The following is a 27,676-nucleotide window of genomic DNA, read 5'->3' on the forward strand; positions in this document are numbered from 1 at the left end:
GCCGTTGCTCTAGCTCTTCCTTAATATAGAAAATACATATCACGTTCTGCAAATAAAAAAATATTTCGTTGCACATCCTACTGAACGCAAAACATATCTCTGGGACGGCATTACATTACGATTTACTGTGCTGTTTCTAAAGTTATTAAATTATACATTTAAAATTTGGAACAATTTTAAACAATGTCATTTTTCTTAATTCATACTCTGGAACTGACGATTGTGTTGTCTATTATACTTAACGTTGGTAAGATATATTCTATTATATTTTTATAAATATATATAAAAAAAAACTGAGATTATTATAGCTTTATTTTATGTGCACTCTTTAAATTTCAATTAATTATTCTTTTTTTTTTTGCAAATAAAGTTTATAAAATTCGATAACGTATACACTTTTTGTAAAAATTTTATAGCTGAATTCACACATTTAAAATTTTTTTTTGTTGATATTACACTTGATGGAGTTTATGCCATATAGCTAAAAAATTCTAATGTTGTAGTTTACATAGATATTTCGAATTTAGCTTAAAAAATTTCATTTGTTTATTTATTTTAAGAGTTTGAGAAAACCCCCTTAAATATAACTTGGAAATATTTTGAGAACTACGATTCTCAAATTTTATTATTGTTTTTATTCGCATGGTTTCATCTTTCTTTGCGTGGTTTAATATCAAGGCACTTTTGTGCCACTTCTTTTTCTTAGCAGATTTTTACAGAAGCATTGGTAAAAAAGATTAAATTAAAAAACCTTATTGCTGCAATGTTTTATAAGAACAGATAAAATGAAGCAATAAAGAATATTATTTAAATCTATGCTTTTTATGATATTTCAACAAATACACGTATATTATTGTTTGAATCGTGATGCACATGATTCAAACAATATTATTCTGCGCAAACATTTTAAACGGAAGAAATTTTTAAAACTAATTTTGAAAAGAAAAAAAAAACGTAATTACTTAATTGAAATTTGAGAGTCGTTATACATAAAAGAGATGGGGTTTTGTCCTACTTATGTGGAAACTATTTCTCCTTTTTTCTTTTTTAAAAAAAAGATTAATTTTCCGTACTTCTAACACTTTATAACACGAAGAGCGAAGCATATTTTTATATTATTTAAATTGTATAAAATATTAAGATTTTTATTGTTTAAAAATACTTTTCAGAATAGTTAAAATTTAGTGAAATCACAGCTTTTTTGAGACATTTGGCCTGCAGTGAAGGTGGAGTGAGCCGCTTAGTAAAAATAAAATGAAATGTAGTTTAAAAATTGGGATTGATATAATAAGTAATAAATAAACTATTTTCCAATATTTTCAAAATGTTAAAACTTTTTGCACATATTTAAGGAATAAAAAATAAATTGAAAATAAAATTTTAACTTCTCTTAGTGAAAAGTGTAAGACTCGTTTTCTCACCAAACCCTATTTTTGATTCGCATTGTTGTTTCTTCGTATAAAGCAGTTTTTTATTATCAGAAATTATTCACTTTTTATATGTAGCATAAAGAATTCTGCTCGCTTACGTTTGTGTCCTCGCCTCCCATGTTCAATATTCATTTCCTTAAATTAAATATTTATTTTGAGTCAAATTCGTCTGGTACAGTATCTCGAGTGATTATATTTCCCTTATGATTCTATTAAGATGTATTAGGGAACATAATTAATTTTGTTTAGTAATTTTTTTAAAATAACATTTAAAATTAAAGGTACATTGTTATGACAAATTTGGTGAGTTTACAACCGTAACTTTGTGATTCTGCTTACCAAACAGACTGAGCTTTTAAATGCAGTTGGTGAACGGTTTACATAGTGCATAGAGCTGATATTTACACTATAAGAAAAAAAATCATGGTGAAAACTACCAGAATATGTTAAAATTTACCGTGTTTTGGTCCTGGGGGAACATCAAAAACCTTCGTAACTTTTACTGAAGTGCTTTGGTAATGATTTAGAAAACATTAACAATAAAATATAATTTTTAGATCTGTGGTAAAATTTTTTTAAACGTGGTAAAATTTGGTAATTTTATCGTGATATCTTAGAGCAGGTCATGAAAACTACTTATTTGGTAAAATTTGCTTTTCAGTTTTGTATTTTTTTTTTATGAAATGCGTGTTAATAGGAACTACAATTTTGAAAATCAGAATTTCTGACAAACCGTTATCATATGGGCGAAACAGTTACCAAATGAAATAGTTTAAATACCGTTTAAATACCGTTAAATACCGTACTATTTTATGTACCAGAATTACGTTTTTTTCTTCTTTTTAACCAAAAATATCATTACCATACAATACGTTAATTTTGCCAGAATTTTTTCACCGTCTAAGTTTTAAATCTCCTAACGAGTTTCTTTAAAGGTAATTTATAATAATAATGTAATTGACACCAAAAAATAATGATTATAAAATGGTTTAGTTTTTTCAGAGTTTAGACACCGATTCTAATAAGTTTATCTTATAATGTAGCATAATAACGTAATATCAAAGAATTACATTATAATAAAGAAACAACACTTTCATTTTACTTTTTTTTCATTTTTTCATTTAAAAATACTTATTGCCTAATTTGGTATTTCGGAAAGTTCAATATAATTTAAATCAAGGGGAGAAGGGACCATTGAGGACATTCTATAAATTTGTAGAAAATTTTTATTTTTCTGAATATATCTATCTTATCTGGTATTTTTTTATTCATATTTGCACGCTTATCTTGATTTTTAGGGAAGAATAAGCTAATTTGGAAGAACATCTTTTTAATTTTTGTAAAAGGATGCTTTTATCTGCCTCTAGCACTATGAAATGAAACTAGCGTAGGCAAGCTCTTGCATTGATTACTTAATCTACTGTTACGCATTCAAAAAAAAGTTAAATAGAAAAGTGAACTAATTTTAGTCTAAAAGTACTACGTACTACAAATAATTTTACAATTTTTATTTCAATTAATGTTAAAGTATCAATGCATGCCAACTTCTTCGGTTTTAACAGATTATATTTCTTGAATCACATTTGTTACTCTGTACCAATTGATTTTTGATTAAATAAACTCGATTTAAATTGCTTTAATTCAAAAAAAAAAAAAAAAAAAACTATGAACAAATTTAAACAAATATATAAGGCATGATAATCATGCTCTGCGGTTTTTAAATTATTGCAAAATAAAGCAAACTTTACTTACTCTAATATTACCTTCCAATTTCTACAGATTTAGTTTTGGAAAGTAATTTTCTTTTTTGGTAACAAAGCTAATATATTATTGTAATTAGCATTAAAAGAATTGGGCCACTACTACTTATAAATAATATAAACAATTGTATAAGAAGGCAGGTATAAATGGTTTTGTTAAAAATTTTATAAACATTCTATTTGTTTTAAAAATTTCTGTTTCTGATAAGAAGAGAAAAATCAAATCCGTAAAAATCTCAAGCTCTTGAGCTTAATTGTTGATTAGTTGCATAAAACTACCTTGATAAATTGACTTACCAACTATTTTTAATTATAATCTTTTTATATTTCAGAGATTAGTGCATGTATTAGAATTATATACTTCTCTTACATTTATTTAGCAGAAAAACATTATTTTTTAATTTTACAACCGGTATAAAAAATTTGCCACAATACAAAAATTAATTTTGTAGATAAATACCCTATTAAGTGATGTGTTAGTAATTAACCAACCATACTATCATAGAAAGCTTAATAAGGATGTTGTTCATTCTAGTCCTTCTCTGTCCTGTAGTATTTTAAGTGCAATAATTATTTAGTTGTAAAAATCTGATAAATATTAGATTCTCAGTGTATTCAAAGAATGCTAATGAAATACAAATTTATGAAAAAGTTATTGAAATAAATTTTTAATTAAATATAAATTATGCGTTCTTTTTTATCGGAATATAAATAAAAAATAACCAACCATGCTATCATAGAAAGCTTAATAAAGATGTTGTCCATTCTAGTCCTTCTCTCTCCTATTGTATTTCAAACGTAATAATTGTTTAGTTGTAAAAATCTGATAAATATTAGATTCTCAGTGTTTTCAAAGAATGCTAATGAATACAAATTAATGAAAAAGTTATTGAAATTAATTTTTAATTAAATATAAATTATGCGTTCTTTTTTATCGGAATATAAATAAAAAATAACCAACCATGCTATCATAGAAAGCTTAATAAAGATGTTGTCCATTCTAGTCCTTCTCTCTCCTATAGTATTTTAAATGTAATAATTGTTTAGTTGTAAAAATCTGATAAATATTAGATTATCAGTGTATTCAAAGAATGTTAATGAAATACAAATTTATGAAAAAGTTATTGAAATTAATTTTTAATTAAATATAAATTATGCATTCTTTTTTTTTATCGGAATATAAATAAAAAATATGCTTAGTTTGAACTCTCTTATAATTGAGCATAAGTCCTTAACATTAGATAATAAGAATTCATTTCGTAATAAGACTTCGTGATGATAAAAAATTTTCTTGCATAGAACAATCGTGATAAATTGACTTCCAACTATTTTTAATTAGAATCTTTTTTAGCTGTTTAACAGTAAGAACTTAGTAAAATATTAATTACAGCAAACGATAATTACTCTATACATAATTTGTTCTTTGCAAATTTATAAGTAATTGCATAATCTCTACTTAATGACTTGGTGGATGACTTTCTAGTTCGCAGAAAACTCCGGGTAATAAAGAATGCTTAATTTGCGAGAGTAAATTTATTTCCATTAAAATGGCCTAAGGATATTATTCTTTTCTTGAAGATGTTAAGTAAGAAAATCTAGCCGAAGTAAATATTTAAGAATGAAGCTTCAGTCTAAGTTTAGATATTTGATTTATAAGTTTGATTATTTAAAAAAAAATCTTTCTTATGAAATTTGAATAACATTGCATTTTTGCTTGATTATGGATATGTTATTCAGTGTTATTTCTTTTATTTTACATAATAATTACGCAATTTTTGTTCAGTGAATAACACTTATTACCTTTGGGGGGAAAATGATGATTGATTGCAAGCGTTTCTTTCATCATATATTCTTATTATTTTATTTGTTTACAAGATTTGTATGATATTAATCGGATGTATACTGATTTTGTTTTACAAAAGTTTAAGCTAATTCAACATTTGATGTATTCGAATTATATGTGTAATTATAATTTTAATGTTCTAAGTAATTTTAAAAATATTTTTGTTGTTTGATTAGAATTTTTTAAATTAACTGCGACTAAAATTCTAAATTTTTTTCTTCAAATTCTTCTGATAAATAAAAATTTTTCTAAAAAGTTTTTTTTTTTTAATTCAATGTTTAGAACGATTTGTATCATATTTAAAATAAAATAAAGCTATTAACAATGTAAAACGATCACATCACTGAAATTATAGACAAGTTTAAATTAGTTTAGTTATTTATAAGACTATGGTGATTCAGTATTTCTTCAGGATATTCAGAATTTGCAACTATTTTATGTTTATTTAAGAATTTTAAAGCGAGATTGATAAGCGAAGGTTTTTGTTGTTAGTTGAAATTTAAGGCTAAATTATTAGTGTTTATAAAACTCTATCCACAAAGAAAATTTGCGGTTTTTAGTTAAGATTTATCATGGAATAATTTTATGACTTTTGATGTTGTTATTTTATATGAAAAATTAAATAGATCATAAACATTTGTGAGTACCAAACACCTAAAATTGTACAAAATTTTTTCCTAACATTGTTGTTAAATAAAAACTTTATCTAATTGATTTTAATCTTTTTTACTACTAACTATTAAGTTATTAAAACAAAATAGGTAACGATAAATGGAGATTTATAATTAAATCGAAAATTTTAGCGTAAGGAAAATATCAGCTAATTTCAAAATTGTGTTGTTAATTTTTTTATAAATCAATTTTATTACAACTTGCTTGAATGGAATAATAATCCAAATTAAGTGGTCAGAATCTTCAGAAGAAAGTTTTTGTTATTATTTTTTACTTTTTATTGTTAATTTTTATTGCGAATGAAAATGAAATAAACCGACTTTAGTAGTCCGAAGTTTCACTAAATGTTCATCTGTTGTTTCCAAAATATTTAAATCTATCTGTTTAAAGATTTCAGCCAAACTGATGAGCAATACTTGGGGCCCTTTACTTGTTATGAATGTTCTATTCTATTTTCCTTATGCAATAAAGCATGAGCTATAAGTCAAATATGCTTAAAGTTAAAAGTTCCAATGATCGATGTTATAACATTTGAAATAAATTGAGCACTTTAATGAAAAACGCCTATCATTACGTACTGATGTTGCCTTGAGCAATTATTTCTAATAATTTCTTAGAAAATTCTTAAATTTGCTAGTGTTGTGATGAAAAATGCCAAATTATTCATGTATATATATGAACTAACTAACTCCCTGGCATTACAGTCCATGTTGGACCATGGCCTCACTAACAATTTTCCTCCAAAGTCGTCTGTCTCTAGCTCTTTGTTTCTAGTTTCGGACTTTAAGAGTCTTAAGGTCTTTTCCACCTCGTCAAACCATCTCTTGACCGGCCTTCCTCTTTTCCTTTGACCCTGGCACTGCCCCTTGAATATCTTTTAGTGCCTCTGTTTTCTTCCATTCTCTCAAGGTGTCCTAGCCATTGAATTCTCTTTGCTTTTACATAATTTATCATATCTTTTTCTCTAAATAGTCTTGCAATTTCAAAATTGTATCGCCTTCTCCACAGATCACCCTCTTTGACAGGTCCAAAAACAGCTCTAAGAATTTTTCTTTCCCAGGTAATCAGCATCTTTTCTTGTTTCTGGGTTGTCCACGTCTCTGATCCATAGATAACGGTTGGTCTGATTATAGTTTTATAAACCTGAAGCTTTGTTTTCCTCGTTATTACTTTTGATGTTAGCAATCTCTTAAGTGCAAAATAACTGCGATTTCCAGCATTTAGTCTTTGCCTATGTTTACTTAAATTCACATATATATGAAAAAACATAAAATCAATATTTTTAAAAATAATTTCAAAAGAAAATTTTAAATGATCCTTAACAAGCTCTCTTTTAAGTAACATTATAAAATTAAGTTCTCTACGGTTTTTGCTTTACACGTTTCTGCCAAAATACTGATTACTTTTTTATAAATAAATCGATTATTCCATTTAATGGCGCGCATTTAAATTTATAGCACATCATCAAAGAAATTTTCTTATTAAATTACCGAAGTAATTTATAGCCTCTAAGTTGAAAATTCCATTTTTCCCACCTACGTTTCAACGGGATCGATTTAAGTGCTCTCCGAAACTAAGCGTTGATGATGTATCCCGTTGCTAGGTAACCAGTTTCCTCCGCATCCGAGGAGCAGTTCTTCCTTTATCCATTACTTTGCTTTTGTGGCTCTAGAATATTGAGACAAGGAAGGTTGTTTAGTTTTCTTTTTTTTCCTCAATTACTCTAACATATAGTTGTAACAAATCTCAGCGAAAAGTTGGTGTTGCCAACAGTAGGACTTGTTTTATTGTTTCCTGTCTAGTTTAAAGGATGTTATTGAATACGTAATGTGTTCTGCAGAATACTTAACTTTAATATGATGCTTGTGAAACTTTAAAATAAATCATAAAATACGAAACGAATCATGTAGTTAATATCTCTGCATTCAATATCTTTGTTTAAGTTTCACCGACATCAGGACTTTCAAAACTACTGCAAAACAAATACATTATTACATTTGAAATATTCCAAAAGAAATAAATATCATTTTAGAGAAACATTTAAGACGTAGATAGTTGCAGTTATTTTCTGTTAAGGGGAATGAGAATATTTATTATGCATCAACTTGTGCATCTGATTAGTGGATGCTCGTTTGATGTGTTTTAAAAACTTCTATTAGTTATGCAATAATATATATGGTCAATTATGTATAGTGTGCAAAAAAAGATATCCCTCTGAATGAATTATATTTTAATGACCGTTTCACCAAAATTTTTATTATTTAAAATTACCAAGGTTAAAATTGTGCACCTTTCAATTCAAAAGTTCTTTAAACTCTTAATAAATTAAGAAATAAAACACAATAAATAATTGTTAAAAATTATTTTTTATATGGTAGATCTTAGGATAAATAAATTCAATAATAGTGTGCAAAAAAATTTCGATTCATCTTTAAACTTCCCGACATATGGCAAAATACGCAAGAAATGAAATTAAGTATTAATACATCGCTTAATGCACAAAAGCGAATTAAGCAAAATATACAAAAGTGGCCCAAACTTTCAAGCGCTCTCCTGCCAAAATTAAGATTAAGACTTTAATTTAGATATTGGGGCTATTTTCGATGTTTTGATAGTTAACAATCCAAAACCGTCGAAAAAAAGTTATGCTTATTTAAAGCCAGATTTTTTTGTGTTCTTGTTTCTGTAACTTTATTAACAGTTAATGCTAATTAATTAGTATGCAGTCGCCTCGTAAAACATAAAGTTTTGGTTTGTGAAAATTTCGATTATAAGAACAAAAATTGTTCTAAGTGATTTTTTTTGCTTTTTGTACTTTTTCTCCTCTGTATATTATGTGCGGGCTCTCAAATTTTTCGTGTAGAGCTTCACCTAAAATTCTTCTAAAACTTGATGAAGTATTTTTTTTACTTTTAGACCATTACTAGAAGTTTAAAGGCGAATAAATGTGCGATTTCAAGATACAGACAATGTGTTTGTCTGTATCTTGACATGTTTGTTAACATAACAGGGCTGTTTGTTAACATGAAGTGTACTGGTGAATGCGAGTTTTCTTTTATGATTGAACTCACAAAGACGTCATAGCCTCCTCAATATCCAACTAGTTTCAATTCTCTTTTCTGATTGATTGACTAAGAATATTGATTGCGATCGATTATTTGCCGAGTAATTTCAATCTTCTTGTAGGATCGATTTGACAAACTGCTAATATAAACTTTTATAAAATGCGCGTATGTTTCTAGCTTTATTATGAAAAATATTTATGTTCTCATAAGAATTACATAATTCTGACAATTGTGTTAAATAATTTTTTAATATTTAACTTCTATTCACTTCGGTTTTGTTCGGATTTCTATTGTGTCTCTCCTGAGTAAATGTTTAATTAATAAAATAATTTTATTTTAAGAAATATTGTATATATGCATCCTAAATCTATGATTCTTGCTTTAGATTGCATTGTAATGGTAACTTTACTGATTCTTTATGTGTATTCTATCTTACTGTGAGTAAGAACATTAGTGTTACTGATAAACAAACATGGTGATGGTTACTTAACAACAAGTAGTGTGAAAAAGCATTCTAGGTGTTTCAATACATCAGAAGTTATCCTTGATTTTGGTGTAGTGGAACGGTTAGTAGAAACACTACTTTGTAAAATAGTTGCCACCATTCAGATACACGAAATTGTTTTACAGTGTATTTGGTAGAGTATTTGAGTCCTATTTTAGCTGGAATAACTGTGGGAGATTATTACGGATTTCTTTTTATTGAAAAACATACGCTAGCTGGTTTCTCTCTTGACCCCTTAACGGTCGGTTAATTTTCAAGAAAACGGTCATAAAAGTGCCTATTTTTTATTTTTGTGTTTGTATTACGTATTTGATTAGTGCCAACATCTAGTTTAAAATAAACCAACTAATCTACAATTGCCTTAAAAATATCCTGGTACTGCAACTGGTGTGTAAAATGTGAAATAAAATGTTTTCCGGGCAAAAGAAATGAATTAGTTTTATTGTTATTGGCGCGTTACTACTGAACACTCCAGCCCGTCAATATCACGGGTGTGAGAAATAGAGGGCGAAACCTCACCCCGTCATTTTTACGGGAGCGAGAAGGAAGTGGTTAAACCCACCAGGAATTAGTGCCGATACCTGACTGAGAAGTTTTCTCGTAATTTAGGATTCGAAATTAGGTTACGAAACATACTATTGAGAATCACACATCCCCTGCATTGATCGGAATCATATGTATCAAATGAAAAAAAAATACACCGTGAAAAAATGTTTATGAGTATATGAACTATGAAATTTCTAAGAAAAACGAATATGAAATATGATTACGTTGAAAATTCTGTCGACCATTCTCCCGAAAACCGAAAAATGATGCTAAGCCACACGATTTTTGCCAACAATGGAAAACTATTCACCATATGTATGATTTTAAACATGCATTTGGTAAATAGTTTCATATACAGAGAAATATATTTCAACATATATTTCACATGTTTTAGTACATATACGGTAATGCATATTTCAACATTATGTTCGAAAATGTGGAAATATAAAGATAATGTTAAAAACATAGTATGTTTATGCTAAAAATTACTATGTTAAAAACATTATGTTAAAAACATAGTATGTTTTAGCAAAATTTTTTTTAAAAATTAACCTTTTTGTTTTAATTTCCAATAATTATGTTGTACCAGTTTCAGTATGAAACATTTTGGTGTATATTTGGGGAATCTGAGTCAGTCTTTTTGGTCGGTGAAATATTATATATGTACAGAACTATGAATATGTAATCAAATGATTTAGAGGGATCGAATTTCTAACACGCTACAGTTTATAAAATATTTCACATGTACAATATGTTAATACAAAGTTCCCCAAAAATGATGAATGATTTAAAAAATCAATTAAAAAGATATGGGTGGAAATAGAAACGTAAGATTTGTTGCGCTCCTTTTAGGAAACCATAGTAAGCAGTAGACAGTACCAAATAAAAATAGTAGTTACTTAGTTTATTAACAGAGAGTGCTATTGACCAGAAGGAAATAAATAAAAATGTTTTCTGCTGCATGTCAGACCATTAAACTGAAATATTTGCTCGGGCGTCTGTTTTGTCTTCAGATTGCACCATATTATTGCTTCAAATGATGATTATTTTGAAAACAATGTTTTAACGCTTTTATTATCCAGCAGCACCATCTTTTTTCAAGAACTTTTCACCATATTGTTGCTGCAAATGGTGATTATTTTGAAAACATTGTTTTAACGCTTTTATCATCCAGCAGTAACATCTTTTTTCAAGAATATTGAAACTTCGAGAGAATCCACATCAAACCTTACGTTTTCGTCCTGTTTCTTTGGCTTACAATTCATGCTTGAAATTTTTGGAACATTCAGTAAATAGAAACCCTTCAAACTTGTTAATTTATTTTAAATTATATACTCATCTAATCATGTAAGTTATATCCATACTAAAAATTAGTGATTTATTGAAGTATCTATTTGTTTTTTCATTCATATGCTTGAATAAAAATTCGAAATGCAATCACTTTAAACTGAAAAAAAAAAGATTAATATTTGGCATTAAAATTATATCCTTTCTGTACTCAACACTTTAGCGATTTCGTTAAAATGACGCCAATTCTCAAAGGAGGCTTCAAATTACTTAAAAGCCTTTCAAAAGAGAAATGTGTGTTTACAACTCGATGTAATTAATCGAATCAAGAAAATACCTCTCACTGAGTTAATTAAGTTATTCTCTTGAGAAAAAGTAGAATTTATCCATGAAGACATTAAAGATTTCCTTTTAAAAGCGCTCTTTGTGAAATGTCAGTTGGTTTTGACAGCTTTGTATTCTTCGGGAAAAATTAATTTAATGCATTATTTATCATGCTAATTTAAAATTTATTTTATTATGCTCTTAAGGGCAGAAAATGAAAGAAAATTAAAAAAAAAAGGAGTGTCAGAAATATTTTGAAAAAAAAAATTGCTTCTCATCATATTTTATATTCTTTGCTGTTTTAGAATATTAATAAATTGAATATTTAAGTGGAAATTTGTTGATTACGAAAGTTTAATTAAAAAATAAATCCTTAATGGGCTTATATCAAAACATTATCTCCAGGAGGTAAATATTTTTCAGAATAATTTATTCTTTATAAAGATGCGGGGTTTTAAATTATAGTATTTTTGTTGTTTTATAGTTAGATTTATGTTGAAATATAGGGTTTACTAACATAATTCTATGTACCATTATGTCTAATTCTAAAATGCTGTACCAAAACAATTAAAATGTGACCATTATTTCGTAAATATTTCATTTTCTTTGAAAGGATAAGAAAAATAAATAAATTCCTTTGCAAAAGAGGTGTAAACAATGCATCATTGTAAAAAAATATTTTTGCAAAAGATAATGATTTTTAAAAAAGCTTATTTTTAAAAAAATCTTTACCAAGGTAAAATTTTACAAATTGTTTGAGATAGTATTGATTTCTGGCAAAGGTGTAGATTGTAAACCAATTTGTTTTGTTAATTGAAACTTAGTATTTATATGAACAAAAGAAAATATATATTTTTGTTTTTCTGCTGATTTATAGCAATCAAAAATAACTACTTAACAATTAAATTTAACACCGGCACTTGAATTAAGACATTCCCTACAATACAAGTACTCAATACTTTAGTACTGCAGTACTGATAGGAATGTTTTTAACTCATCATTTAAAAATTTGAATCTAGGTAAAAGTAAGAATATTATTACATATTGTAATTTTTTATTATATGTAAAATTTTTAAGTTTTAACTGATTGATAGAAATATTTTATTCCACATTTTTATCTTTATAAAAAAGACTTTTGAATAGTCCAAATAAGAAATTTTTATGCTCTACATAATTTTCATTACTTAAAGTTAAGTAGGAAGAATTTAATCTAGTTTTTGAATATCAAAATTCAATTTTCTCCACACTTTATGCTCTCCCAATTATTTTACTCATTGCGACATCATTAATACATTACATTCTGAATTATTTGCAACCATAGTAATATTTCCTTTTTTTTTTTATTTTCTCTCTAAGTACTATTTACGGAGACTCCAGACGATTTCTGAAAAGCATGAAGGATAAATATTTCTTCATGAGCTTCCTGGTCACGTTTTTAATCCCTGAAAATTTCTTTCCATGATTGTAGTATATTGATTCTGAATTTCAAAACCATAAGTTTCAATATAAATCTCAAAAATAAGGAATCTTGGAACATCCCTTGTGAGTCAAAAAAGATTCTATGCTTCTCTGAATTGGGAAAAAGTGTTTATGAATTCAAAGCACGGTTTTTGTAGGCGAAAGTGATAGATACTTTAAGATTAAAGTAATCAAATGCAGTTTTCTTTTCAATTTATCAGGAAGTCAGTATCCTTTTCATTAATGTAATAAAATATTTTAGCTCTGCTGTATTTTTCACATTTTTAAATTACCCCTTTGTGATCGTATGTCTACTCTCAGACATCACAGTAAAAAAATACTATACTGATCTTCTAACATCGAAGTCACGGAAGTTGATAGGCTTAGGAGATTCTGAAAATTCAAAATAATCTTTCACAAACTGTGCTACAGTGTAAAAGCTTTTTTTTCCTTCTAAAATAATATTTTTCTTTATTATCTTGGATGTTATCTTCGTCCAACAAATAAGTAAATCAGTCTAGTATGACAATTATGTATTGTATATACTTATGCATTGTATATACAATTGTGTATTGTGTAAACTTAATTCGACTGCAAAGTGTGAAGCTATCAAAGAAACTATCAAAAATAAAATACGAGTCTATCAACTTATTTTTTTAACTTTAATTATTTTACTCATTGAGTCTTGCTATCGTTATATTATAGCTGTTATATTGTTGACGAGGTTATTTTCTTTTTTATATATACAAAATTTTTTATCTTCGCTATTGTTTTGTGTGTCTAACTTAACATTTTGTTTTCTTTTAAAAGAACTATAATGCTTAGAAACGTAAAATTTTGGAGATTTTATTAAAAAAATGTACAAGAAGTTAGAAAAACTAAACATCTGAGTAACTCTGAACTCATCAAACTGAGTAACTCTGCTACTCAAAAAAAAAATGCAACTAGATAGGTGAAATTTTCTCAAACCCCCCTCCCCACGCATTTATTGGTGTGCATGACGTAGAGTCTTTTCCGAAATTTAAATGTCCTGGAAAGTTTTCGCACTTTCAAGTGCTTTTCAAACGATATTATTTTTGCATTTTGCTTTAAACCTCTTGTGGCATAAGAAGCGGGAAAATTTAATTATTACTTCAAGTTTTTTGTTTATAAGATAACTCTTTTTATTGGCGTTGAAAGTTGAGAAAAGAAGGAGCTTGTTATTGTATCATCAAGATTAACACTTATCGCAACTCATTTCGTCAAATATGTTCAAAAAAATTTATTGCTTTATAATAAAACTATCTTTATGCAGATGCTTAAAAATATTTAACACAAAAAAACTGATGAGAAAAATTATTCTTTTATAATGAAAATTTTTTTTTGTGTTAACTTCAAAATTAGTTTATTCTCAAGATCGACTAGACGCGAATAAAAAAAAAAAAAATAAAAAAAAAAAAAAAAAAAAAATGCAAAGTTGAGAAAATGAAATAATAGTTAAAAAAGAAAAATGCTGAAACTTTGAGAAGCAGAGGTGGCCTAAAGAGGCAAATCATTGTAGAATCTTTTCCAAGTGGTATGGAAGGGCAGTTAGCAACTCGTGTCGGTAACTAGAGAATCGAAATTCTTGTGAATAAAAGAATATTCCAGAGCATAAAAATGAGCTGACGTAACAGAGGTGGAAAGAATTTTGGTGTTACATGTCGAGAGTTTCCAATTTCATAATTTTTGAAGCTGATGAAAATTTTTTTCCATTTTCAAATGAAGATATCTGTTTCTAATTCAAAAGTATCAAAAATAGCAGCTCATAAAAGTTGTATTTATAAAAGTGGTAAAAATCGCATAACAAATAAGACATTTTAAAACAAAATATAATGTAATTTCCTACATAATGAATATCAAAAAAATATAATGTACTTTTATACCACTCAATAAGATGTGCAGGAAGTATATTACTTGAAAAATTACAAATAGCTACAAAAAAACATTTCTCTTCTAAAATATATGTTTGTTAACTGAAACGTTTAGTGCATTTATATGTAATTTCAATTTATTTTAATATTGCAATAGAAATTTGTAGGTACCATCAATAAAAAAAGGTAGTCTGCATAAGTATAAAGAGTTAACAAAAACTATTCGTAGTGAAAGTTAAATCAAGGATTAAAACCTTGTCAACGTTGGAAAAAGTTATCAACTTTTCGTGGTTTTCCACTCTTTTCAACTGAGATGCTGGTTAATTACATCCAAAACGTCATTGATCTACATTGTTAGAACTTTCATTCTCAATTTACGGTAAAATAAAGGGTAGCAGTCTGTCTATCCAATTAACCGTAAAGTTTACGGAAAAGAAAACTTTTACCATTACGGTTTTGAAACCGTTTACAACTAGTATGGTTAAAAAAACCTGACTGCAAAACGATGAGCTTTTTCAACCATTTACAACTAGCATGGTTTTAAAACCGCAAAAAGAGAAATTTATCTGGAGCTAAGCTTTTTAAGGTGGGGAGGAAATATTGTGATGTCAACGCTGGGACTCGAACCCCCGTTCCGTCGGTCATGAGATTGACAGATTTACCTGCTCGGGTTTAACATGTACTCAGCAGGTAGGGACTAAGTAGCATCACTAGCTGGTGGGATAAAATGTTGATTGTTTATCCGTATTAGGTGAAAGCAGTTAATAAGCGGTTTTTCTCTCAGTTAACAGCTAGAATACCATATTACTTATGGTTATTTGACTGTTTTGCTTGAATACGGTAAAACAACAATTAAATAAATTGTTATTTGAGCATTTTTTAAAAGAAATTTCTGGCAGTGTTGCTTGGAAATTTAAAAGTTAGATACAAGATCTCAAAAAGGTAAGAAAACGTATGAAATAAGAATATTACGGAATTTTAAGTGAAAGGTATTACGAAATATGATTGATGGCGTACAAAAAATCGTGTATGGCTATTAAAGATCCAATTTAGAGTTGTACCGTCATATAACGAAACACATATCTTTCATTTCATTATACTGCAAAGATCGAACTGGTCAGGCTATGACATCACAATGCATAAAGATTACGCCACTAAAAAGCCTTTATTTCCTAGAAACAGGAACATTGTAAAAAAATTCCGAATCAAGTTAGGTAAAAAGTAACGGCACTCAGATTGTCCTTACTTTTAACCGTAAAATGTTATTGAACAAAAATCTGATGTACCGTAATTTTTCCAGTAATATTTACTATGAAATCATTGAATCACTGTAATGAAATAAATATTCCGATAAAAATTACCGAAAAATGGATTTTACAAGATGCTGCACTCAGGGTACTTTTTACCGTAAATTGATCCAGAAATGTTTACTGTGTACTCGAAGAAAAGGCAGAAAATTAAGATGCTTTAGAGAAAGTCAACCAGTAGTGCGGACAAGAAACTGGAAAACTTATAAAATAAAAACTGAAATTTTGCTTTTGAATGAAATTTTTGTTTCATAGTGAGAAACAAAGATGATTGCGGAGCAAAATTCCCTAGTCTGTAAAGAAATGAAATTCACGTACAAATGTCACACAATCGGCTTAAAATTTATAGTTTAGTTTGTTCTCGTGATTAAAGGACTCGGAAATAAGGTAAATAGATTATGCTATAATCGTAAATATAGCTTGAACTTAAATATTCATCTCGTTTTGTTTGGAAGAAGGAAAAAAAAATCAGTCTATCTTTTTTCCCCCCATCGTATTTCAAAATATAATTGAAACGATATCAGATGATTTCCAATTAAGGAAAGGTAATAATCTAAGTAAAAAGATAAAGTTAATCGTTTAAAATCGCTAAGTTAAAGTTAATCGTTAATGGTAAAGTTAAAGTTCATTAAAATAATTTCTTTTTTAAAAATATACTTTTAAGAAAAACGTGTTTATGGAATAAAATGGAATGAATGGAATAAAAACCAAAACTTTCAATGAAGCTTCATAATTTTTAATCAATCTACAGCTAAAAATTCATTAAAATATTTTTCAATAGTGAAAAAGTATTCGATTCAATAGAAATTGTGTGACTACCAGTTTGCAAAATACATTTTCATGAATACAAATGTGTACAGGTTGACAGTATGATGAGGCAGAAGTCGAATTCTTGGCCATAGATGGCGCCACTGAAAAACAAGAATCGCACACTCTGCCTCAAATTTGCCTGGTTTCACCAAGCAGGCTTGCCTGTGTGGCAAGTGGCATTAGAACCAACCAACCAACCACAAATGTGTTTAAAGTACCATAAGATAATTTTATGTAAATTAAAATAAAAAAATCCAATTTTTTAAAACTTTTTCAATAACAAATGATTAAACAATGAAATACACTTGAAAATAATTTGTTTAAATTGTAACATGATTCTTACAAGCTGTAAATTAGGAATACATTTTATACTAATTCATACAAATAAAGCTCCCACTTATTTTACTAGCTGTATATTGTGTATTATATGTATCTCTCTAGTTGAAGATTTTTGTTTTTGAAAATGTTTCTCAGATATTTGTTCGAATGAATTGTTTTTCCTTCTTTTAGAATGCACGATAGATCAAATAAAATGCTACCAGTGTGAGGTGACAGAAAATCATTTATGCACAGATGAATATCTTCTGTTGTGCCAAAGAGCTTACGATATGTGTCTCACCAGAATATACAAGAAAAGTAAGAATTCAATCTATTTTTAAGAAAAAAGACTAAAACAGCTTTATGGGGATTAAAACATATAAAATAAGAAATATATAGGTAAATTCAATCAAAGGTAAATCACCTTTTCTGCCAGAAAAAAAAAACGAACAAAGACGTTATCAGAAATCTGAGAGGACAATAGCAGTTATCGTAAGATTAAAAGCATCAAACTTGAAATGATTGATTCTCAAAGGGATTCGAGAATTATTCTCAATAATCTCTTTTTTATTTTAACCTTTAATCAAACTGGTTTTTGCGCTTTTAATCCTTTTCTTATTACCTTGATATTTTTAATTTTACCTTCCTCTGATTTTTTTCTCAATCAATTTTAATGTGAATATTTAATTTTGATAAGATAAATATTTTTTTTATAAGGATTGGGTTATAAAACAAATACGTGAACAAAATTTGATGAAATATAATTTAAGAACTCTCTAAGAAAAGTCAGTAACCACAATATTGGTTACTTGAGCCCTAATATCACGCGGAATTCTTGCACCCTTAAAAAAGTGTAAACCATTGCAATGCTCGAGGATGTCAATTGCTTTATGGTGCATCATCGTGCAAAATGAAAGCGCTGAGAAATTTCAGTAAAATTCTAAATCATTAATTTCTACAACCAGCTTTCAAAAATATTTTTGTAACGTTTTTTTCGATTAAAAATATTCATTTTCAACTTCCAATGGGTGTAATATTTTTTCCTCCTTTTTGACAAGGACTCTAAGAATATAAAAACGGTGATTACGTATAACCCATACATACACTGAAGAGCCATTACATTATGACCACCCTGCGAATAACAAGTAGGACCACCTTTAGCCCTCAAAACTGCCCGCCGTGGCATTGATTCCACAAGGTGCTGATAGGTAGTCTGAGGTGCCTGGTATCAAGCGCTCACCACCTGGTCCTGCAATTCCCTCATATTGCGAGGGGTTAGCGTGGCAGCATGAATTTGGTTTTCCAAGTAGGACCACAAATGCTCTATTGGATTAAGGTCAGGGGAATTTAGGGGCCAAGACATGACTTGAAAGTCACTGGAATGTTCTTCGAACCAATCCATGACGATTCGAACCTTATGACATGGTGCCTTATCCTGTTGGTAAACACCATCCCCCGCAGGAAAAACTGTTGCCATGAATGGGTGAACCTGGTCTGCAACTATGTTCAAGTAGCTTACAGACGTCAGGGATTGTTCTATGAGGATCATGGGTCCAAATATGCCCCATGAAAACATTGTTCCTGGGCGAGAAACCATGAAAACCTGGACGAGTCCATTGTCATAGATCAAGGGTTTCCAACTGGCGGCCCGCGGGCGTCATCCGGCCCGTGAAGCCTTTTTTTGCAGCCCGCGAACCAAAATATATTAGTTTTCATTTTTTGGGGGACAATTTTCGTAGAAAATTTGTATGGGTTTTAAATACTTTTAAGTTTTATATCTTAACTATTCGATATCTGTTTCACATTAATTGTTTGATGCATAGGTGCACATTAAAGTTATTGTAGCCAGAATTTTTTAATATGCGATTAAATATTTTTACAAATCAACTTATTTTAATTTGTAATTCAATACTTTTGTTTTGTACAACCTGATAAAAATCTGACACTAATATTTAACGTTTCTTCAAACTTACAAGAGTCCTTTATAAAATTTTGATAAAGTTGCGGCCCGCCATTTGACTGGTGTTTTTAATTGCGGCCCCCGGCCTCATGTAAGTTGGAAACCCCTGTTATAGATGGAGGGTGGTCATAATGTAATGGCTCTTCGGTATATATCAATAAAAAAAAATACATGAGATACATATTTGGCATTATGGTAATTATTTTATAATTTTGAAACATCGAAAATATTAAAGTAAGATTTTACAGATTTTAATTAATTTTAATTCTGCTTATAATTGTTTCGTTAAATAATACAGTATTTTAGAAATTTTCAAATTAAACATATTTATGCTAACTTCTTTTTACCCTTGCCTTAATGAAAAATACTTTTACAGAAAATTATGAAGAAAAAATTGCAGAATAAAAAAAAAATTAGTATTCGTTTTGTTCGAATTAAAAAATAAATAAATAAAAAAGTACTCGTATTTTCTATCCACATTGATGATCACGGACTACGACAGATGGCAGCACTGTATTACTTCACCTCGTTTCAGGGTTCGTTTTGATTCGATAAACAAATCCTCTAAGTTTCAAAATTTTACAAGAACTCTTACAAGCACGATTTTTATTTAAGGTCAGTGGCCACATATTTCATTAGAAAAATTTACGGACAGATCTGAAGTTTTATAGCCATGATAACTGCACGGGTATAATTTTATTTTACGGTCAACGTGGGGAAAACTTTTTGAAGGCCACTGACTGTGATGTTGTGGGAAAGGTTTTTAGAGTATATGGTCGTCTTCGCATGGTATTTCGGTTACAGCAAATTTAAAATACTAGTGGGCTGCGCCCCCTGCTCGTTAACGCTCGCCAACCCCCGAACATTGCTATGCAATCTTATATGGTTTGCTTCGACAACCAAGCTCGCTTCGCTCGCTACTAACTTAGGTACATTGCAAATGCACAAAATTCTAAGAATTCAAAACAATCATTCAAATCCATATAACAACTTCCTTTAAAAAAAAAAATTACATCTTTTTAGTAAATACTAAGTCATTAAAATAAATTTGAATTCAAATAAATGACATGTAATTCGTTAAACTTATTAGAAATGTGCTATAGTATAAAATCTTAAGATAAAATTTCTAAAACTGATATCTCTTTAAAAAGGTTAAAATTTTGGCTATAATTAAGTCTATTAAAAATTTAAATAAGTGAATTGCAATGGAAAAACCTGCATAAACAAATAAATTCTAGTAAAACAAATAAATTCGTGATATAAATCAAAAATCGTCAAATAAATTCGTAATATATAAATTCGCGAAAAAAAGTGCTTTCGATAAAATACTAAAATAGAGATCTATCGACAAAGACTACTCACTTCTGCCTAGCTTATGCTCTCTCTGGTTATTTCAGTTTCCGTTTTTAAAAGCGCCATATGTTGAGCCATCTCAGTAGATTTGGCATGTGACATTTTTAGCGGCAATCATTGGTCGATTTTCTAGCGTTGCCATTCGGGGAGTTGTAATGAGGCTTTTTTTTGTCGCCGTGTAAGAGAAATATATATATGTATTATGTTGTTCAACATTCTCAAAAATTTCTAACATGGTTCTGCTAATTTGAATAAACAAGTTTTATTTATCAGTCCGGGATAGCCTGGTTGGTAGGGCACTAGGCGCATGTCTGAGAGTTTGTGGTTTCGATCCCAGACCGGCCGATGACTCCCCGTGTAGTAAATGGTGACGAATGCACCTCAAATCTGTCGAGTCGCAAAGTCCTCCATGTTCCCATGACAAATCAATACCTCTGGGGGTACTGATCCAGGAGTTTCCTTGTCTTCTGGATTGGGTTCAAAATTACAAGGCTACAGAGTTGAATATTAGTAGTCGTAAGCCCAAAACTGGGTCGGCTGTTCAACGACGGATATAAAAAACAAGTTTTATGTCTTATTTGTGTTTCATGTACAAGTTTTATGCCTTATTTATTTTCAAGTAAAATTATTATTTTTCTTCAAATATCTTCTCGACAACATTATTTACGTAAAAAGAAGTGCTTCTAAAATTGCATTTCTATGGTAGTAAACTAAAGCAGTTTTTTTCCCCCATCCCGTCTTTCAGTTTCGAGTAGATAATTTAGAGTACATCATTCTTTTCCATTTCATTTGAAACCCGAATAAGAGAATCTGTGGAATTCTTTGAATACTTGATGCGTAAGAGGAAAACTTGATAGAAACCCAATTTTTCTCAATTTAACAGCTAACATTGTAACGAAAGAGATTTCGCTAGAGTTATTTACTTTGATTTTCCTTTAGTCTAAGGAAATGTATTGGCTAACTCAATGCACTTTTTTCTTTATACAGATTTACAAATTATTTTTTCTTCCAAAAAGAATTTGTGAATTTTTTTGTTATGTCATTTAAGAAACAAAATTTTCAGACTTCTTATGCAGTCGGAACATTTTGGAGATTTGTATTTATTCTAAAAAAAAGAACAAAAAAAGTACATTATTAGAAAGCTCGAAACGTACATTTAAAAATTGCGTTTAATTTTCAAGTTTGTTATAAAGGTTTGTTATTCAATTAATAACTGAAGAAATGTTAACTTTTTAATACAAGTCGTAATTTCTCAACAAATTTTTATGTATTAAAGTTACACGTCGGGAAGTAAACTAGGAAATCACCAAGAAAGGAATCGAGTTCATTTCTTTTTAATAAAAAAAAAAGTTCAAATCTACATGTATATAAATTAAACTACCGTTGAGTTCAAGTAAAAATGGACAAAAATTAACCGAAAAGAAAGCTTCAAAATAATTTGTGCCAAATCACTTTACTAAAAATAATATCAGTTTGTGATGCATTTTTATAACCGTTCCTCAAATGGAACCATAATAACTAACAGATTAATATTTGCTCATGCGGGAACTAAAATATTAAAAACTAAAACCTCTTATTTTTTTCTCAAGTTTCCGTTTATGAAAAATTCTGACTGTAATTTTTGATTAAAAATTCATTTAAGTTTTGAAAAGGGGAAAATATTACATTTCTATGCGTTTGTGAACATTATTGAAGTGAATTTGGATAAATTAAAACTGATTTTACTGAGTTGTAGTAATTCATTTTATTTTCAATTAATTTTATTATAATTATAATTCGTCACTTTTTCCTTAATATGCCAAATATATGTTCTGTTATTTGAATCGGTAATTTAAATATTTTTATGCTATAATGTTTAGAAACGTGAAAGTTTGGATACCTAACCTTTTATACTTTATTGGTAGTACAGTGTACAAAATAAAAAACAGACCATCCGGAATAACTTCCTAATCTAATGAGCTGATCTTTACATTTTAGGACTTTTTCAAAAGTCGTAATTTTAAAATTTGATTTCTCAGGAACTATTCAACCGATTTCACTCAAATTTTGTATTTTGTCATATAAAATTGCATTCCTTAAAAAGGTAAAATTTTTATACTTTACAATTCAAAATTTTTTCGAAAATAATAAAAAATAATAAACATTATTAAACATAAAAAATAATAAAATAATAAAAAATAATGAACATTAATTAACATAAAAAATAATAAAATAATAAAAAATAATAAACATTAAAAATAATAAACATTAAAAATAATAAACATAAAATAATAAAAAATAATAAACATTAATTAACATAAAAAATAATAAAATAATAAAAAATAATAAACATTAAAAATAATAAACATAAAATAATAAAAAATAATAAACATAAAATAATGAAAAATAATAAACATAAAAAATAATAAGCATAAAATAATAAAAAATAATAATAAATAATAATAATTACATGAATTTTTTTTGGGATAAACGAATTTTATAATTGTGCTCAAATATTTTTCAACTCTCTTAAGAAGTTCTGGAGCTATGGCTAATATGCATAAAGTGAATAGACCATCTCAAAAATTATCTCGGTAACCTCAGTACTGACGATGCCTTCTCTGCCCCCTATAAGATCATTAAGGGAACTGAAATTGGAAAAAGTCAAAATTGTGCAGTATATGATCAAAATAATAGGCTTACTACCAGTTATGTTGACACGATAGGTGCAATCATGAGTCATCATTTCCCGGACTCTCCGGAGACCGCAATCACTCCCATACTAAACAATTCATTGGATCCTCCATTCACTGAGGGTGAGCTCTGCGCTGTAATTGGAGGACTTAGATCTGGGAAAGCACCGGGCCCTGATGGGATACCCAACGAGATATTCAGAGAAATTTATTATACAGATAAAGCTTGGTTATTGGATTTGTTCAACAAATGCCTAGAAATGTCGTATTTCCCAGATAACTGGAAATTGGCCAGGGTCGCCCTTATTGCAAAACCTAATAAAACTCCAAGCAGTCCCGAGGCCTACAGACCAATATCCCTCCTACCGGTCTGGGGCAAGATACTTGATAAAATGATAACTAAAAGATTGGTCTACCACCTAGAAAGTAATCATATATTGGATGAGCACCAATATGGCTTCAGATCGGGAAGAGGAACGGAAGATGCCTTGAAATATGTAGTAGACTTCATCGAACAGGCAAGACAGAGTGGGCAACATACAGTAGGGGTGGCCCTGGATATTAAGGGAGCATTCGACCATGCTGATTGGGATATTCTCAAGACTATTATAAACCAACTAAATATCCCTTACAATATCAAAGGTATAATTTTCAGCTTTTTGAATAACAGGACTGTAATTTATGAGGATCAAGAGGGAAACATTATTGATAAGCGCAATGTAAAGTTGGGTGTCCCTCAGGGTTCATCTTTAGGACCCATACTTTGGCTAATTTACGTGAACACCATTTTTAAACACGCTTCTCTCATCGATTTTAGTCCTTTCCCCGATTTTAACTATCAAGATTTTAATATCATTGTTTTTGCCGATGACGTCTTCATTCTTCTAAGACACAACATATTATATAGATTTGATCAACTAGCGACCCACGTTCTCACAGCAATGTCAGCCTGGGCCAGAGCACACAAGTTAACATTTAGCCAGGACAAAACAAAAATTATTGTCTTTAATAAAAACAATAAGAAAACTTCCCGAACTCCGCGCATCAAAATGGATCAGAGCTCCACAAACCTGAAGATTGTCAACAGTTTGAAATATCTTGGTGTGTTACTGGACCCAGGGCTGACATGGATTCCTCATCTCAACGAGGTTAAAGATAAAATCACGAACTTCAATCAAATGTCAAAAAGGGTCGCTAGAGCCACCTGGGGTTAAGCCCATATATTCTCAAAAAGATATATCTCCAGGCCAGCGAGAAGATAATACTCTACGCCGCCAGTGTCTGGTACAGAAATACTAATAAAATGAATCAGAAACTTGCATCCATACAAAGAATACCGCTTCTCACAATCACAAAGTGCTATTCCACAGCAAGCACTGAATCTATCCAGATACTGGCGGGCATTAAACCCATTCATTTGAAGGTTATTGAGACAATCTTCAACAAACGCATTAAATGGGGCTGGAAAATAGATGACATTCTTCCCGTCATTCAAAGGACAGTTATTGATTCCATCTTGGAAAAAACGAACCTTACTACAAAAGCCCCAGTTCACCCTGCCACTCAACTCGCTGTGCCTTGGGGATATAACTCTCCAGATAATAATGGTTTGGAAATATATACGGATGGCTCCAGGATGGAGGTCAAACCTCAACACTTCAGGACAGGTTTCGGAGTTATCATAAAGTGTAATGGCATCACTATTGCCAAGACCTCCTCCAGAGCATCCGATTATTGCTCAGTTTTTGAGGCCGAGCTGATGGCGATCAGACAAGCAATAAATTATGCAGCAAAACAGGAAGAACAAACTACAATTTATACAGATTCACTCTCCTCATTGCACGCACTGGCTGACCCCACACATAAAAATACGATTGTTCATGACATAAAACATGCTTGGAGACAGAGTATCTCACTAAATTGGATTAAAGCACACGCGGGGCATGCCGGCAATGAGGAGGCGGACCAACTAGCCAAAGACGCCATCAGACTTGACACCATAGAAAATTCTACCTGGCTGACCCCCATTCAGATCAAATCTATAATCAATAACCATATTATGGCTCAGTGGAAATTGGACTGGACCAACAGTACAAAAGGACGGCAGACTTACAAATTTTTTAAGGATCCAAAAACTACAAGAATAAAGGCAAACTTTTATATTAATCAGTTCTTAACCGGCCACGGCGTGTTTGGCACACACCAAGCAAGATTTTTCGGGAAATCTTCAACATGTACTTATTGCAACGCACAACAAGACATCCATCACCTAATTTTTCAATGTCCGAAATTTCAAACACGACGAGGCAACAATTTTCACAACAAAACAGAACACCAGATTTACTCTAACCTGACCTGCAGATCAATCATCAAAGACATTATCAAAACAACTTTGGAAGATACATTAAACCCACTGTAAATTTTTACTAACTCTGGCCGTCCAACTACCGTATGGATCAGCGTATCCATATCCCCTGAGTCAACTCCAATTCTCTCGCTTTAATTACCTCATCACTGGAGACTCTGGTTCAGCGATTTTGATTTTTAGCCGGGATGACTATCCTTAAAACTGGACTTTTAGTGACTTTAAAAAAATTTTTTTTAAATCTCATGGTGTTCTTAGGTAGGATTTGAACTGTCCTCGTCATTCACACCATTTTAATCCACTTTTACTATTTAAACACTAATTTGATGATTTTACTATTTGTAACTCGATTGTTTCCTTAATAGGCAATTTGCCCTATGATTAGTTTTTAAATTTTGTGCCTTTAATATTCTGACTAATTGAGATAACTAATTTTGTTCAAGAGTATTGTTCGCCCGCAAAGTTTACAGGCTGTTGCCATTTGACTTTTGTATCTTATGTATTTTATGCATTTTTTGTATTTTATGTTCTTTAATGTTTTTTTTACTTGGTTTTTAATAAACATTTACCCGTATGCCCTCAATTGGGGCAGGTCGGGGTAAATATTTTCATATGCATAAAGTGAAATTAACAATAAGGAGTCCAAAGTTCAGACCGCTCTCTTGACGAAACTATTGGGACCATATTTCCCAGATTGCTGCTATCTACCCATATTTTGGAGGTCAGAAATACAAATCCATCCAAAAAGACATGTTCACTCAGAGAAAGTACGTTTGGTGTCTGATTTCGTAACTTGAAATACCGTCTGTATTAATTAATTAGCATATTCGAAGTCACCTCCTTGAACCATTGGGATTGAGTCCTAAAACGTGAAGATCCGATCATTAGATCAAAAGTTATTAAGGGTAGTCCGTTTTTTAATTTTTCTCACTGTAGATAATAAAATAATAATAATACTGAAGAAATATGAAAAAACAATTTTATTACATATTTGTGCTTGAATGTTAAACAAAACCAATTATTTATGTTATATAATTGGATGTTTTACTTTACAGAAGGAAACCAAACTTGGATCTACAAAAATTGTGCATTAGGACCGTGCGCTTTGAGAGATGATACACAAACCGCTGGTCTTGGTTTGGATCACTGTGATCGTAGTCAGGACGAATTTGATTGCATTAGTTGCTGTAAAGGGGATGGTTGTAATAAAAATGCAGGCTATAATTTTGTGCCAGCCCTAACATTGCTGACTATATTAATGCTTTTTTCATCTTTCATTAAATATTATTAATATATTTATACTATGTGATACTGGGATAATAATAACATTTCCATGTATGTCTTATTTATACTGAAATCTTTGTCTAATTTAAACTTTGAAAATATTAGAGAGTTGAAGATAATCTTAAAAGCAGTAGAGACTGTATGTATTTTTTTTACATGATGGAACTAGGTAACGTGTAAAAAAAGGTTATTTTATTGGTATGTCGAAAAAAAGTTTGTTGCTATCAAAAAAGTAGCTTTTAAGAGCTCTTCATTAAAATTAAGCATCTAGTAAAAATGTGTGGAATCAGAATTTTGAAAAGGGAAGAACGAAATGTAATTTTGCAAGCTTTGCTAAAAAACATACATTATTCATGGGTTATTTCCTTTGTTAATGATAAATTTGAGGGAGTGATAATAATAAACTATATTTTAATTCATTGACTACACCTTAGTTTACTTACATGTATTTTCAGATAAGAGTATCATCTGTCTTTTGTGTTTGTGTTTTAAAATTGAACATGTTGATTTTTTTAATTATATTGGACAACCATTACGTATTAATGAGTAAAACTTAAAGTAGACAATTATTTCGGTGTTGTTTGTTTAGTAAAAATAATATTGTTTTTGAGTATTATTTTTTGGTCTTCTGAACGCAATTCTAAATAGTTAAATTTAAGTAAAGAGTTCTTTAAATGTACGCTATGAGTTTTAAGTAAAATTTGACAAAAGAAAAATATATGACGCTATTTGAGAGATGACAAAATGCAGGTACTGACGGAAAACGCAATGCAAATAAATCTTAAACTCTCTTGTTCAACTAAATAAATAGTTTAGAGTCAAAAA

At 29.5% G+C, this 27,676-nt stretch overlaps 1 protein-coding gene across 1 annotated transcript; it reads left to right on the forward strand.

Annotated features, from left to right (window-relative positions):
* Positions 1-27,676, forward strand: LOC107450936 (uncharacterized). The gene is made up of 3 exons (XM_021144178.4): positions 1-247; positions 17,410-17,535; positions 26,623-27,676. The coding sequence occupies exons 1-3, from the start codon at positions 184-186 to the stop codon at positions 26,856-26,858; spliced, it is 426 nt and encodes a 141-aa protein (XP_020999837.3). The 5' UTR covers positions 1-183; the 3' UTR covers positions 26,859-27,676.

The sequence above is a fragment of the Parasteatoda tepidariorum genome, chromosome 7 (genome assembly GCF_982258835.1).
Source record: "Parasteatoda tepidariorum strain Cologne lab strain chromosome 7, Ptep-v5.0, whole genome shotgun sequence".
Lineage (NCBI taxonomy): Eukaryota > Metazoa > Arthropoda > Arachnida > Araneae > Theridiidae > Parasteatoda > Parasteatoda tepidariorum.